The sequence below is a fragment of the Sorex araneus genome, chromosome 6, assembly GCF_027595985.1.
Source record: "Sorex araneus isolate mSorAra2 chromosome 6, mSorAra2.pri, whole genome shotgun sequence".
NCBI lineage: Eukaryota > Metazoa > Chordata > Mammalia > Eulipotyphla > Soricidae > Sorex > Sorex araneus.
Genome location: NC_073307.1, coordinates 88,705,312 through 88,719,628, shown reverse-complemented (window position 1 = coordinate 88,719,628; position 14,317 = coordinate 88,705,312). Strand labels below are relative to the sequence as shown.

Genomic DNA, 14,317 nt, shown 5'->3' with positions numbered 1-14,317 from the left:
CCGCCGAGGCGCACGCAGGAGCGCGGGGCGGGGGGGGGGGCGGGGAGGGGGGCGATGGTCTGGGCTGGGGGGGGCCCACCCGGGCGGCCGCGCCCCGCCCCGCTGCCCACTGACACGCTCGGCCGCCCACCGATGACGATGCCCACGGCCGACGGCTCAGCAGGCCAGCGAGACGCCAGAGTAGCCAAATGCCGCTTTATTCCCCCACCCCAGGTGGGCCTGCCCGGCCCTCCCGCGCGCGTCCGGGCCGCGCTCCCCGCCCCCCACCCCAGCCTGCAGCGCCGACCTGGCCAGCGCGCAGCCGGGGGGCACGGGCCCGCGGGGAGCCCCAGGTCAGGGGCCAGCGGGGCATCTCCTCTGTCTCCGGATGAGGACACACCTGTAGGGACCCCCGAAACAGGGTCTGAGGAGGAGGAGGAGGAGGAGGAGGAGGGCAGAAATAAGGCCTGGCCGCCTCCCACGATCCACCCCCACCTCCGTGTCCTGTTCCTGGAAGCTGCTGGTCCTGTCTGATCTTTCCCTCACCCACGTCCCCCTCCACTAGCTGGCCAGGGCTGCGGGGACCATATGGGATGCCGGGGACGGGACTTCGCGGGGAGCCCGAGTGCCAGGCGAGGCAGAGCTCTAGGCCAGCGCGTGGGGCGTTCGCGTTGCACGCTGTGGACCCGGGTTCCGTGCCGGGCATCCCAAACCGTCCCGCGAGCACCACTAGGAGTCATTCCTGCGAGCAGAGCCAGGAGTAACCCCTGAGCACTGCTGGGTGTGGCCCCAAAACAATAACAAAAGGCAAGTAAGTGCCTCAACCCTGGGCACCATCTCTCTCTCTCTCTCTCTCTCTCTCTCTCTCTCTCTCTCTCTCTCTCTCTCTCTCCCGCCTAACACCTTCTTATTTTTTTTTTCTTTTTGGGTCATACCTGACGATGCACAGGGGTTGCTCCTGGCTCTTCCCTCAGGAATTACCCCTTGAACCCGGGTCGGCCACGTGCAAGGCCAACGCCCTCCCCGCTGTGCTATCGCTCCAGCCCCTCGCCCACTTCTTCTTGCCTCCCTGTTCTCTGCACCTCGGGAGGCCCCGCAGAGGCCGGGGCGGCTAGTGGGATGCAGTTTCGTGCTCTTGCTCGACGTCCTGTTCCATCTCGGGCTCCTCCCGTAGCCTCTGACGGATCTCGTCGGCCTCCAGCCGCTCCTCCTCCTCGTAGAAGTCCTTGTCCAGGCGCTCGAGGTGCGCCATCTGCACCAGGGCCTCCTGGCGGTACTCGCTCTCGTCGGAACACGGGTTCTCCAGCAGCACCAGGGCGCGCAGCTTGGGCAGCTCCCGGAGCTTGGCCAGCTCGCTCATGTCGGACACCATGTTGCCCCTGCGGGTGCAGTCGGGAGGGGGCCACAGGACGGGGCTGTGCCAACCAGCTGCCAGGAGGCGCCCCCCTGGGGACCGCTCCTGCTGGGCTCTGGGGGCGGCCCTGTGCTGTCCAGCCACTGCCATCTGACGAGGCAAGCGCCCTGCTCGCGACAGTAGCGCCCCGGCCACAGAACATGCCCAGGGGCATCCTATTTGCCGCTTTGGGGCAGCCGAGCTGGATCGCAGGGGTCGCTGGGCAGCAGGGGAGAGGGGGGAGCGTTTCGGTGCCATTCTCCCCTGATCTGATGTCAGGGCGGAGAACTGGGATCTAAACTGGGCTGGGGTGAGGTAGGGGGGAGGGTGGCGTGTCCTTCTTAGGAAGGACCCCAGGGTTAGGCCTCTAGCGTCTGCTCCTGTTAGGCAAATGCTAATTATCTTATTTTAGTTTAGTTTAGTTTTTTGCTTTTTGGGTCACACTCGGTGATGGTCAGGAATTACTCCTGGCGGTGCTCGGGGGACCCTATGGGATGCTGGGAATCGAACCCGGGTCACCTGCATGCAAGGCAAACGCCCTCCCCGCTGTGCTATTGCTCCAGCCCTCAAATGCTGATTATCTTCATGGTCTTTGCTGCAGACTTCATGAGATCAAATTTAAATGTGTTCGCCTTATCTGCTTTTTTTTTTTTTTTGGCTTTTTGGGTCACAACCAGCAATGCTCAGGGTTCCTCCTGGCTTTGCACTCAGGAATCACTCCTGGCAATGCTCAGGGGACCCTATGGGATGCTGGGGATCAAACTCCGGTAAACCCCAGGTCGGCTGCATGCAAGGCAAACGCCCTACTCACTGTACAGTTGCTCTGGCTCCCCCTGCCTTATCTGCTTTAACAAGGCACCCACCTCTGCATTTTCTCACCAGACCTGCGGAACCTTTGGGTGCTCACTTTTGGGTGCCATGAAAAAGACTGACAGCTTTGGCCCGAGCGACAGTCCCCAAGTCAGTGAGACCCCTGCCCTCCCTCACATCCTTCCTTATCAGTCATTGAGAGGCCAGAGCAATAGTCCACTGGGCAGGATGCTCGCCTTTGCACACAGCCAAGCTGGGTTCGGTCCCTGGCACCCCATATGGCCCCCCAAGTCTCTCCAGGAGTGATTCCCGAGCACAGAGCCAGAAGAAATCCCTAAGCACTGCAGGGTGTGGCCCCCAAACAAAAATAAAAAAAAATAGTCACCACACAGGGGCCAGCACCCCAGTCTAGAGCGTGGACAGGGAAACAGCACTCCCTGGGCCCTGCCGGAACGATGTGGCAAAGAAGATGGGCCAGGAGGGACCCCCCACCCCCGGACTCAGGGGCAGGAACTGAGGCTTCAAAGGGCACTAGCCTCTCTCGCCTTGAAAGTTCTCCTTCCACTGGCCCCTGAAGGCTGGGCCTTGGGGGCAGAGGAGTCAGTTTCCTTACATCTATTGTTGGTTTGGATTGGTTTTAGGGCCATGCCCAGTGATGCTCAGGGGTTACTCCTGGTTCTGCACTCAGAAGTTACTCTGGGCAGTGCTGGGGACCCTATGGGATGCCGCGGATCAACCCAGGTTGGCCACATGCAAGGCAAACACCCTCCCCGCTGGACTATCACTCCAGTCCCTTCTTAAAGGTTTTTTTTTTCTTCTATTTGGGCCACACCCAGCGATGCACAGGGGTTCCTCCTGGCTCTGCACTCAGGAATCACTCCTGGCAGTGCTCAGGGGACTATATGGGATGCTGGGAATCGAACCCAAGTCGGCCGCGTGCAAGGCAAACGCCCTACCTACTGTTCAGTCCCTTCTTAGATGTTTTTTGTTGTTTTGCTTGGGGATCACATCTGGTAGTGCTCAGGACCAACTCCTGCCTATGTGCTCAGGGATTTTCCTGGCTGGCTCAGGGGACCATATGAGTTGCCAGGGATTCAACCTTGGTTGATCACATGCAAAGCAGAAACCCTAACCACTGTACTATCTCTCAGCCCCTTATTTTTTTGGGGGGGTCACACCCAGTGGTGCTCAGGGCTTATTTCTGATTCCACACTCAGAGATCAGTCCTGGCAGGACTTAGGGGACCCTAAAGGGTGCTGGGGATTTAACTCAAGTGCCTTACCTGTTTTCCTATCTCTCCAGCCCCAGCTTCCTTGCCGTCTTTGCTTAAGGAAACACAAAATGATCTTCCAGCCATGGAGAGGTGCTAAGGCAAAACCCCCTGATCCACACAGACTTTCTATGTAAAAATTTACTTTTCAAATGACTTTTCTCAAAACTAAGCCCCCCTTGTATTTAGTATCAGTAAGGAGGTCAGCCTTTGCCGGTGGGGCTCAGGAAGAGTGAAGAATGGGAAGAAGATGTAGGGCCCAAGAGACAGGAGGAAAAGGTATGGAGACAAATTCGACACAGAACCAAGGAAAGAGATGGGTCAGAGTGATGGTACAATGGGTAGGATGCTTACCTTGTGTGTGGCTAACCTGGGTTCTATACCCAGCATAGCATCCCATAGAGATCTAGCATACCATAGAGTCCCCTAAGCCCCACCAGAAGTGATTTCTTAGGGGCTGGAGTGATAGCACAGCGGGGAGGGCATTTGCCTTGCACGTGACCAACCTGGGTTTGAATCCCAGCATCCCCTATGGTCCCCTGAGCACCGCCAGGAGTAATTCCTGAGTGCAGAGCCAGGAGTAGCCCCTGTGCATCGCTGGGTGTGACCCATAAACAAATAAGAAAAAAAGAATGAAGAGAACAGAGCAAGGAGTGAAGGTGTAGCTCAGCAATGGAGTACATGTCTCACAGGGGTGAGGCCCTGGGGGCATCCATCCCCAGCACCACAAGATAAAAAGGAATAAATTCTATTCATAAAAAGAAAATAGAGGCTGGAGCAATAGTACAGCAGGTAGGGTGTTTGCCTTGCACGCTTTGTACGTGGCAGACCCAAGTTCGATTCCCAGCATCCCATATGGTCACCTGAGCACCACCAGGAGTGATTCCTGAGTGCAGAGCCAGGAGTAAGCCCTAAGGATCACAGGCATAGCCGAAAGCACAGCACTGCACTGCACTGTCTTCCCGTTGCTCATTGATTTGCTCAAGCAGGCACCAGTAACGTCTCCAGTGTGAGACTTGTTGTTACTGTGTTTGGCATAACTAATACGCCATGGGGAGCTTGCCAGGCTCTGCCGTGCGGGCGGGATACTCTCGGTAGTTTGCCGGGCGCTCCGAGAGGGACGGAAGAATCGAACCTGGGTCAGCCGCGTGCAAGGCAAACCCCCTACCAAAAGCATAAACAAAACAAATGAATATAAAGAGTGTTGGAGACAGGGATGTGACAGTGCTAGAGCACGTGTTTCACATGTATGAGACACATTCCCCACATTGAGGGAAAAGAAGTGGGGTGGGGAAAGAACGAGGAAAGGAAAGGAGCTGTCATAGATTGTAAATCCCTAGGAATAAGGACCAGTGTGGGGGCCAGAGAGATAGTGTAGCGGGCAAGTCACTTGCCTCGCATGTGGTCAACTGGGGTTTGACCCCCAGCACCCCGTATGTCCCATCGATCACTGCCAGGACTGAATGTGGAGTAAGTATTGATTCTGGAGTAAGCCCTGGACAACATCTGTGTGACCCAAAAAGCAAAACAAACAAAAAAGAATGAGGCCCAACCCAGCTCAGGAAAGGATGGACTCAGTGGGAGAATGGCTGGCTTGCACACGTGAGGCCCTGAGTGTTTTTGTTTTGTTTTGTTTTGTTTTTTGGGGGGTTTTGGGGTCACATCCGGCAATGCACAGGGATTACTCCTGGCTCATGCACTCAGAAATGACTCCTGGCAGTGCTCGGGGGATCATATGGGATGCTGGGAATCGAACCCGGGTCAGCCACACGCAAGGCAAACACCCTACCTGCTGTACTATTGGTTTAGCCCCGAGGCCCTGAGTTTGACCGCAAGTATCACTATCACTGTCATCCCGTTGCTCATCTATTTGCTCGAGTGGGCACCAGTAACGTCTCCATTGTGAGACTTGTTGTTACTGTTTTTGGCATATCGAATACGCTACGGGGAGCTTGCCAGGCTCTGCCGTGCAGGAGGGTACTCTTGGTAGCTTGCCGGGCTCTCCGAGAGAGAACAGAAATTTCTGCACTCAGGAGTCAGTCCTGGTGGTGCTTGCGGCATGGAACCTGGGTCTGGGACAATGAGTCAAGTAGCACGTGCAAAAAAGAACCATCTTGGGGCCAGAGAGATCATACAATGGGTCGGGCATTAACCTTGCACACAGGACCATCAGGGACCACCATACGGGATCCCAGCATCCCGTATGGTCCCCCGAGCACCGCCAGGAGTCATTCCTGAGTGCAGAGCCAGGAGTAACCCCTGAGCATTGCTGGGTGTGACCCAAAAAACAAACCAAAACAAAACAAAACAAAAAAATAATCAAACCCAAAGATCTGATTCCTTTACTAGTTCCTGAAAACACAACACAAGGCCTGACACATGACATTCTGCATAACTTGGGGTGAATAAGGATTCTGCGGTTTCAGGTAAAGAGAGTTGCGGCTATGCAGTTAGGGCTAGACTGCAGAGAGAGGCTGCAGAAAGGAGGCAGTGGGGAGCAGAAGGGAGATGGGGTGGGGGGAAACCCCACAGCTACTTCCTGTCAGGGGGCGGGGTGAGGCCAGAGGGCGCGTACCTCAGGTTGATGTACTGCAGGGACTTCATTTCCTTGGAGAAGCCGTTCAGCGTTGTGATCATGTTATCTCGAAGGTGCAAGGTCGTGAGGTTGCTCAGATTCTCCAAGCCTTCCACCTTCGTCAGCTGGTTCTGGGCCTGGAACCCCGGAGAAAGCAGGTGGATCGGGAGTCAGGAAAAGGAGGGGAAGAGAAGTCAGAGAGAGTGTAGAGCCGGGGGTGGGGGTGGGGGCTAGGACAGGGGTAAGGTGCCATGTCAACTCCTGGAGCAGTGCAGGGTATGAAGCCCAAGCAAGAGGCAGGAGTAACCCCTGAACACTGGGAGCTGTGGCCCAATCTCCCCGCTCCCAACCATACACACACACACACACACACACACACACACACACACACACACACACACACACACACACACAAAGTCTAGGACTGAACTTAGAGCTCAGTAGGCTGAGGACATGCTTTCTCCCAGGTATGGTCTAAAGCGACTGACCTGGCTTCTATCCCCAGCATCCCGTATGGTCCCCCAGTTCTGCACTCAGGAGTTACTCCTGGTGGTGCTCGGGGCATCATATGGGATGCTGGGAATCAAACCTGGGTTGGCCGTGTGCAAGGCAAATGCCCTCCCCGCTGTGCTATTGCTCCAGCCCCAACTACTGGGAGGTAATTCTTGAGTTCAGGGCCAGCAGTAACCTCCGAGCGCTTCTAGGTGTGGCCCCAACACTCCCCAGCACCCCCTCAAAAAATTTATTGATTTGTATTATACTTTTTCTTTCCACTTTTGGGCCATACCTATAAGTGCTTAGGGCTTACTCCTGGCTCTGTGCTCAGGGATCACTTCTGACAGGCTCAGGGGACCATGTATGGTGCTGGGGATTGAACCTGGGTCGCCTAGTATCAGGCAAGTGCCCTATCTGCTGTACTATCACTCTGGCCTTCTTTTTTCTTTTTTTTGGGGGGGGGGTCGTTGTGGGCATGGGCAACACGTAGCAGTGCTCAGGGCTCAATCCTGGCTCTGAGCTCAGGCGTCCTTCCTAGTGGAGCTGGGACACCATATAGGGTGGCAGGGATCAAACCTAGGTTGGGTTTGTGCAAGCACCTTACCCACTGCACTATCTCTCTGGCCCCTGAATTATTAGTTTTTAATAGGTATCACTTTGGGCACTGCTCTGGGATCACTAGGGCCAAAACTTCAATGGCAGTACAAAAGCCACACAGAGCCAGGGATGAAACAAAGAGACTCACGTGTGCAAGGCAGGTGCTCTGTGTAAGCCAAATATCATATTTTGACTTGGTTCCTTAGTTTGTCATTGGGCCACACCCAGCGATGCTCAAGTGTCACTCCTGGCTCTGGGCTCAGGAATTAGTTCTGGTGGTGCTCAGGGGGCCATATGGGAAGCCGGGGATTGAACCCAGGCGGACACAGGTGAGGCAAACACCCTCCCCTCACTCCCCCCTCTCCAGCTATATTATGGCCCCGTATCTCCCTTGTCTGTTTCCACTGTGTAACCCCACCTCTGGTGACACCCAGCAAGCGCTGTATAGCAACAGGGCTGGGAAAAACAGCTCAAGTGTCAGAGCACCTGCCGACGCTGTACGAGGTCCTGAACGGGGTCACTGGCACCTCGTGGTCACCCAAAGCACCACCGCGGGTAGCCCTGGTGGCCCCCAAGCCACCAGGCAATGAGATAGATCCGCTCTGCCAGGGAAAGCGAGGCTGGCCTCGGCTCTGTCCAGGCCCCCGGCAGAACACCCAAACACAAACGACAAAGCTATGCGGTTTCAGGGGGCTACCAGGAAGAGGTTCTTCAGCTTCGGAAGGTTGAGCCCCAGCGTGCTGGTCAGCTGGTTCCCTCGGAGCTCGAGCGTCTGCAGGTTCTGCAGCTTTTGGGGATCCAGGCCGGTCAATGTTTGGATGCGGTTGCCTGAGGAGCAGGAAGAGGGTGTCAGGGACCCCAAGGGCCACTCCAAAGGTTCCCCATCAGGGCCTGAATCAGGAGATGCCCTGAGTTACCCAGTCCCTCTAGTGCTGCTTAGATCCGAAAAGGGGCAGCAGTGGATGGAACATTTTGGGGCAAGGGGTGAGGGGTAGAGCCCGTGGCAGTCCAGGGTCTGACGGACTCGCCCAGCAAAACCTTTGAGGGGTGTTGGAAGAGTAGCCAGGTTGCCACGTAGTTTACCTCCCATTCTCCTTTACATCTTTGCGCGAATGCCAATCTCTCAAGGATATTTTTCAAAAAGCAGGGCTGGAGCGATAGCACAGAGGGGAGGGCGTTTGCCTTGCACGTGGCCAACCCGAGTTCAAATCCCAGCATCCCATAGGGTCCCCTGAGCACCGCCAGGATAATTCCTGAGTGCAGAGCCAGGAGTAACCCCTGAGCATTGCCGAGTGTGACCCAAAAAACAAAACCAAATTAAAGTCCATTTGTCACCTTCCATCTCTTCTTCCTGCCCCCTCCCCTCCTTCCTCTTTTTATTTTTTGGGCCACACCCAGCTGGGCTTAGGGCTTACTCCTGGCTCTGAGCTCAGGGACCACTTACTCCTGGAAGCGCTGGGGAACAATAAGAGATTCCAGGGATCTTATCCAAATCAGAGGGCTGGAGCGATAGTACAGCAGGTAGGGTATTTGTCTGTACTCGGCCGACAAGGGTTCGATCCCCAGCATCCCATAGGGCCCCCCAAGCACTGCCAGGAGTAATTCCTGAGTGCAGGAAGCAGCCCCTGAGCATTGCTGGGTGTGACCCAAAAAGAAAAAAAAAAAACAACCAAGTCGGGGACCTGCAAGGTAAACCCTGCTGTTCTCTCTCCCTCTGGCCCTTCGCGTGTGTCCAATTTGTTTTTCGGGACACAGCCCATGATGCTCAGGAGTCACTCCACCATAAGGGGCTCCCACAAGCCACGCATGTGCCCCAGTCCTTTGCACCATCTCACTGACCCTCTTCTTTTTTTTTTTTCAGAGTTGGAAAAAGAAAGATTTACGAGAAAGTCGAAGGGAAAGGATAAGAAACTCCCCATCCAGGGAGAAACTTAGTGTAGGGTTAAGTTTTGACCTCTTCTAGTTTTTTGTTTGTTTGTTTGTTTGTTTTGGGGGCCACATCTAACAGTACTCAGGGATTACTCCTGGCTTACTTCTGGCTCTGCACTCCTGGTGGGGCTCAGGGGACCGTATGGGGTACCAGGATCAAACTCAGATTGGTGTGTACAAGCAAACGCCCTCCCCACTGCACTACTGCTCCACCCAGTTCTGGCCTCATATTTCTTTTAAATTTCCCACTATTCCCACCTGCCCCTGCTTTTCATTTTAGTTTATTATTATTATTATTATTATTATTATTATTATTATTATTATTATTTGTGCTTTTGGGGTCACACCCAGCGATGCACAGGGGCTACTCCTGGCTCATGCACTCAGGAATTACTCCTGGCAGTGCTCAGGAGACCCTATGGGATGCTAGGAATCGAACCCAGGTCGGCCATGTGCAAGGCAAATGCCCTCCCCACTGTGCTATCACTCCAGCCCCTGTTATTATTATTATTGTTTTTTTGTTTTTTTGTTTTGTTTTGTTTTGGGTTTTTTTTTTTGTTTTGGTTTTTGGGTCACACCCGGCGATGCACAGGGGTTACTCCTGGCTCTTCACTCAGGAATTACCCCTGGCGGTGCTCAGGGGACCATATGGGATGCTGAGATTAGAACCAGGGTCGGCCGCGTGCAAGGCAAACGCCCTACCCGCTGTGCTATCGCCCTACCCGCTGTGCTATCGCTCCAGCCCCCATTATTATTCTTTTTTTTATTGTTGTGACTGGCATTCAAATACACACCTGACCAAGTGTTCCCCAGAGGTCACATGAACACACTTTAGTTGTGGTGCTTGTACACGCTTGGCTTGGTATGCCAGAGGCTGGAAGTCATGCCTGGAATCCATCTGCCTCTGTATCACCCCCCCACCCCCGTCCTGTGGGGTGGTACCAGGGACCAAACTCTGGCCCTCACTCTTACAAGGCAGGTTCTACCGCCATGGAGCCATCCCAAGACCCAGTGGGAAATTTTCTTGATTTTGTTTCGCTTTTGTTTGGTTGGTTCTGGAGTCACACCTGGCCGTTGCGCGGGGTTACTCCTGGTTCTGCACTCAGAAATGATTCCTGGGGCTGGAGTGATAGCACAGCAGGTAGGGCATTTGCCTTGCACACGGCCGACCTGGGTTCGATTCCCAGCATCCCATAGGGTCCCCTGAGCAACGCCAGGAGTAATTCCTGAGTGCAGAGCCAGGAGTAACCCCATGCATCACCGAGTGTGACCCAAAAAAGAAAAAAAAAAAACAAGAAATTATTCCTGGTGGGGCTGGAGTGATAGCACAGTGGGTAGGGCGTTTGCCTTGCATGTAGCCGACCCGGGTTCAAATTCCAGCATCCCATATGGTCCCCTGAGCACCGCCAGGGGTGATTCACCGCCAGGGGTGATTCCTGAGTGCATGAGCCAGGAGTGAGCCCTGTGCATCGCCGGGTGTGACCCAAAAAGAAAAAAAAAAGAAATTATTCCTGGTGGGCTTGAGGGGTCCGGGGTGGGGGTAGGGGGCATATGGGATGCCAGGGATCAAACCCATGTCGGCCACGTGCGAGGCAAGTGCCCCCCCCCCCCCGCTGTACTATCGCTCCGGCCCGGATTTCCTTTATTTTGTTCACTGTTCTCCTCCCCACAGCACACGGAACTGTCACCGTGAAGCATAGCCAAGTGTTGGAACCAGGCGTGAAGGCAGATGGCGACGGGGTATTCCGACAACGACACCGCCAGCTTCTGTGGGCCCCAGGCTAGGAAGGACGGGAGCTCATCTGTGGACCGTCCTAAGGGGCCCACCCACCTTTGAGGTCCAGGCTGGTCAGGCGCGGGTGCGAGATGCCCTCGGTGTCCGTGATCTGGTTGTAGGCGAAGCTGAGGATCTGCAGGTAGGGCAGCTCGTGCAGCCGGGCACTGCGCAGCTGGTTGTTGTCGGCCTTGAGCCACAGCAGGTGGGTCAGGTGGTTGAGGGGGGACAGGTCCGCCAGGTGGTTCTCAGAGACATCCACGTAGCGCAGGTGGATGTAGGACTGCAGCAGGGAGACGTCTGTGAGTTCCCTGGGGGTTGGCAAAGGCCAGTCAGGGAGGGAGGCCCCAAGGGACTGGCCGCGGGGCGGGAGGTACGGGTGACAGGGAAGTGTTGGGTGTCTGGGGGGGGAAAAAGGGAAAACGTGGGGCAGGGCGAGGGTTCGGGCCGGGTGGGGAGGAAGAGGAAGAGAACGAAGATGGATTCTTTTGCTTGTTTTAGGGCCACATCCAGTAGTGCCCGGTCTCCCTACTCTGGGGTCACTTCAGATGGTGCTTGGGGGACCAGGCAGGGTCAGGGAACCACCCAGGTGATCTAACTTGGTCCTCTGGGGCCAGAGAGACACACAGCAGGTAAGGTGCTGGCCTTGCTTGCCGGGGTTGGATCCCCGGCACCACATATGGTCCCGAGTTACTGCCAGAATAGTCGCAAAACAAAACAAAACAAAAACCAATCTCGGGGCTGGAGCGATAGCACAGCAGGGAGGGCGTTTGCCTTGCACACGGCCGACCCGGGTTCAAATCCCAGCATCCCATATGGTCCCCTGAGCACCGCCAGGAGTAATTCCTGAGTGCAGGGCCAGGAGTAACCCCTGTGTATCGCCAGGTGTGACCCCCCCCCCAAAAAAAAAACAATCTCAATCAAAGCTACCTCTCTGACCCTGATAAGTGAATTTGTGTGTGTGTGTGGGGGGGGGGGTGCTAGGGTCATACCCAGTGGTGCTCACAGGTCACTCCTGACAATGCTCAGGAAACCATGTGCTCTGTGACAGGAATGGAATGAGAATTGGCTACCACATTTACTCTCCCTCTCCCTCCCTCCCTCTTTCTCTCCCTTCCTCCTCTCTCTCTTTCTCTTCTTCTCTCTCTCCTCTCTCTCTCTCTCTCTCTCTCTCTCTCTCTCTCTCTCTCTCTCTCTCTCTCTCTCTGGGCCATACCCTGCAGCCCTTCAGTGCTCAGGGGCTACTCCCAGATCTATGTCCAGTAGTGGGCCCTGGTGGTGTTCAGGGGACTATATCCGGTGCCAGGGATTGAACCAGGGTCGGCTGCCCATAATGGGCTAGAGAGAGAGTACCCACTGTACTCTCTCTCTAGCCCAGTAAGTGTTTTTTCTTTGATTTGAGGTCCCATCCGGTGATGCTCAGGGGTTACTTCTGGCTCTGCACTCGGTAATTACTCCTGGCGATGCTCAGAGGACCATATGGGATGCCAGTGATCAAACCCTGGTCAGCCGAATGCAAGGCAAGAGCCCTACCCACTGTGCTATTGTCCTGGCCTTGTCCTCGGTTTTTCTGCTGTTTTTTGATTTGGGGGCCATACTCAGCTGTGCTCAGAATGTGCTCCTACCTCTTGTGCTCAGGGATCACTTCTGGAGGGACTCAGGGGACCATATGGGGTGCTGGAGATGGAACTTGGGTCAGCTGTATGCCAAGCAAGTGCCTTACCCACTATACTATCACAATAAGTAGATTTTTTTTCTGATTTTTGGATCACACCCGGCAATGCTCAGGGGTTACTCCTGGCTCATGCACTTAGGAATTACTCCTGGCAGTGCTCGGGGACCCTATGGGATGCTGGGAATGGAACCCGGGTCGGCTGTGTGCAAGGCAAACGCCCTCCCTGCTGTGCTATCACTCCAGCCCCAGTAAGTGGATCCTTAAGGGTGAGCAGGGACTTTGTGTCCATCAGGAACCTGCAGGACAAGTGGGGGCTTTAAGCAGCAACCCCCCACCCCCTACAGACTCCTCTGTTCAACCCCAAGCCAGCTTAGGAAATGGCAGAACACCTGAAAAACCCATCTCCTTCCCTTCCACTGGCCCAGGATGAGAGGACCCCAAACTCTCAGCTCTGGTCGAGGGAAGAAAGAGGGGGGTCCCAAGAGCCCACACCCTTGTCCCCGCACCTGTCTTTGACCTCCAGCCTGACAAAGGCGTGCGCCAACCCGGAGCCCGTCTTACACAGCATAGAAAGCCCTTCCTTCATCATGTCCTCCGAGAGAGGGGTGGGCACCCAGTGCTGGAGGGGCGAAGCGGGGAGGGGGGTGTATGTCAGCGGCCCTCTCTCGGTGCCCAACCCCGCGCCTCCACCCTCAGACCCCCTCGGGGCTGCAGCTCTCACTTCCTCCTCCGACAACTCCTCCCCCTCTATCCGCGAGCTATTCAACTCCTCGGTGTCCTTGTCGTCGTCTTCTTTCTCGACATCGGTGTGGTCGCCTTCGAAGTCTTCCAGGTCTAAGTCTGACATCTCCCTTCCCCGCGGAGGCCGCCGCCGTCAGACCCGCCGGGCCCGTCCAGCTGCCGAGAAAGATGGACTTTCTCCGCGTCCCTGGCGGCCCTGCCACTGCCTCGCCCCCGTCTCCCGGGCAACGTCCCCTTTGCATCCTACAGCAGCGTCCCTCCCCTCCCCTCCCATGCGTCCGAGATGCCGTCCCAGACCCCGGTGTCCTGGGTGGCCTTGACCAGAGCTGCAGGTGGCTCCCGCTGCACCCCCCGCCCCGCCTCCTGGACTCCCCTCTCCTCTCCTGTCCCCCTAAGGCCAGCTCCTGCCCCGCCCCCCTCCCCACCATCCCTCCCCCCCTGCTCCTTTCACCTCTCCTAACGTGCCCTGTCCCCTGTGCCGTTTGCCCCGGGCCCTCGGGGACGCCTGCCTGACCGCTCAGCCTCCAACCTGTTCGGCTAAATAATAATAATAATAATAATAATAATAATAATAATAATAATAATAATAATAAGGAGGGGCGCAGAGGTTCTGCTCCACCAGAAGCGCGCCGGGGAGGGTCTCGGCCCGAAAGGGCAGGGGTGTTTGGGATGCGGGGCGAAGCTTGGGGAAAAGAGGCGTTGTGTGCTGTTGTTATGGCAACGGAGGCTGCACCGGCGCCGAGCTACGGAGGCCGTTGACTGCAGAGCCGCGACTCTCGCAACCGCAGGTCCGCAGCGCAGCCCGCGGGTCTCCCGTTGCCTGGTAACGGGGCCACGTTCCGGGTCCAGGAAGTCGGCCGGAGCGCGCTCATTGGCCGAGGGCAGAGGCAGTGGGTGGGGCTTAGGGCGGTGCGGAGGCGAGGGAGGGGTAGGGTCGGCGGGGGAGTCATTACGTCATCGGAGACGTTAAAGGGACCGACGTCCTCTAGGCGTAAGTGCTGTCAATTCCAAATAAAGACGCTTTAAGGCAATAGGAAGGGAGGTGGAGCAAGAAATATGGAAAGGGGTCTGGTTGCTCT

The 14,317-nt window shown here is 56.0% G+C and overlaps 1 protein-coding gene across 2 annotated transcripts; it reads right to left on the bottom strand.

Moving 5' to 3' along the window:
- Positions 1-91: 91 nt before the first annotated feature.
- LRRC23 (leucine rich repeat containing 23) lies at positions 92-13,752 on the bottom strand. Of its 2 annotated transcripts, none has more exons than XM_055142533.1 (7): positions 13,219-13,471; positions 13,004-13,116; positions 10,880-11,133; positions 7,817-7,947; positions 6,028-6,164; positions 1,062-1,358; positions 92-379 (listed from the first exon to the last, which is right to left on the bottom strand). In XM_055142533.1, the coding sequence occupies exons 1-6, from the start codon at positions 13,342-13,344 to the stop codon at positions 1,091-1,093; spliced, it is 1,029 nt and encodes a 342-aa protein (XP_054998508.1). In that variant the 5' UTR covers positions 13,345-13,471; the 3' UTR covers positions 92-379; positions 1,062-1,090. The 2 variants fall into 2 exon arrangements, with proteins under 2 accessions (XP_054998508.1, XP_054998507.1); XM_055142532.1 differs by lacking the exon at positions 92-379 and adding an exon at positions 13,690-13,752 and having other exon boundaries at positions 822-1,358; positions 13,219-13,394.
- Between the last annotated feature and the right edge of the window lie 565 nt (positions 13,753-14,317).

Coding starts and splice junctions, on each gene's coding strand:
- LRRC23 (XM_055142532.1), bottom strand. CDS start 13,344: ATGTCAGACTTAGACCTGGAAGACTTCGAAGGCGACCACACCGATGTC. Junction 7,948..10,879: donor GACCAGCCTGGACCTCAAAG/GTGGGTGGGCCC, acceptor CCTGCTCCTCAG/GCAACCGCATCCAAACATTG. Junction 6,165..7,816: donor AGCTGAAGAACCTCTTCCTG/GTAGCCCCCTGA, acceptor CCGGGGTTCCAG/GCCCAGAACCAGCTGACGAA.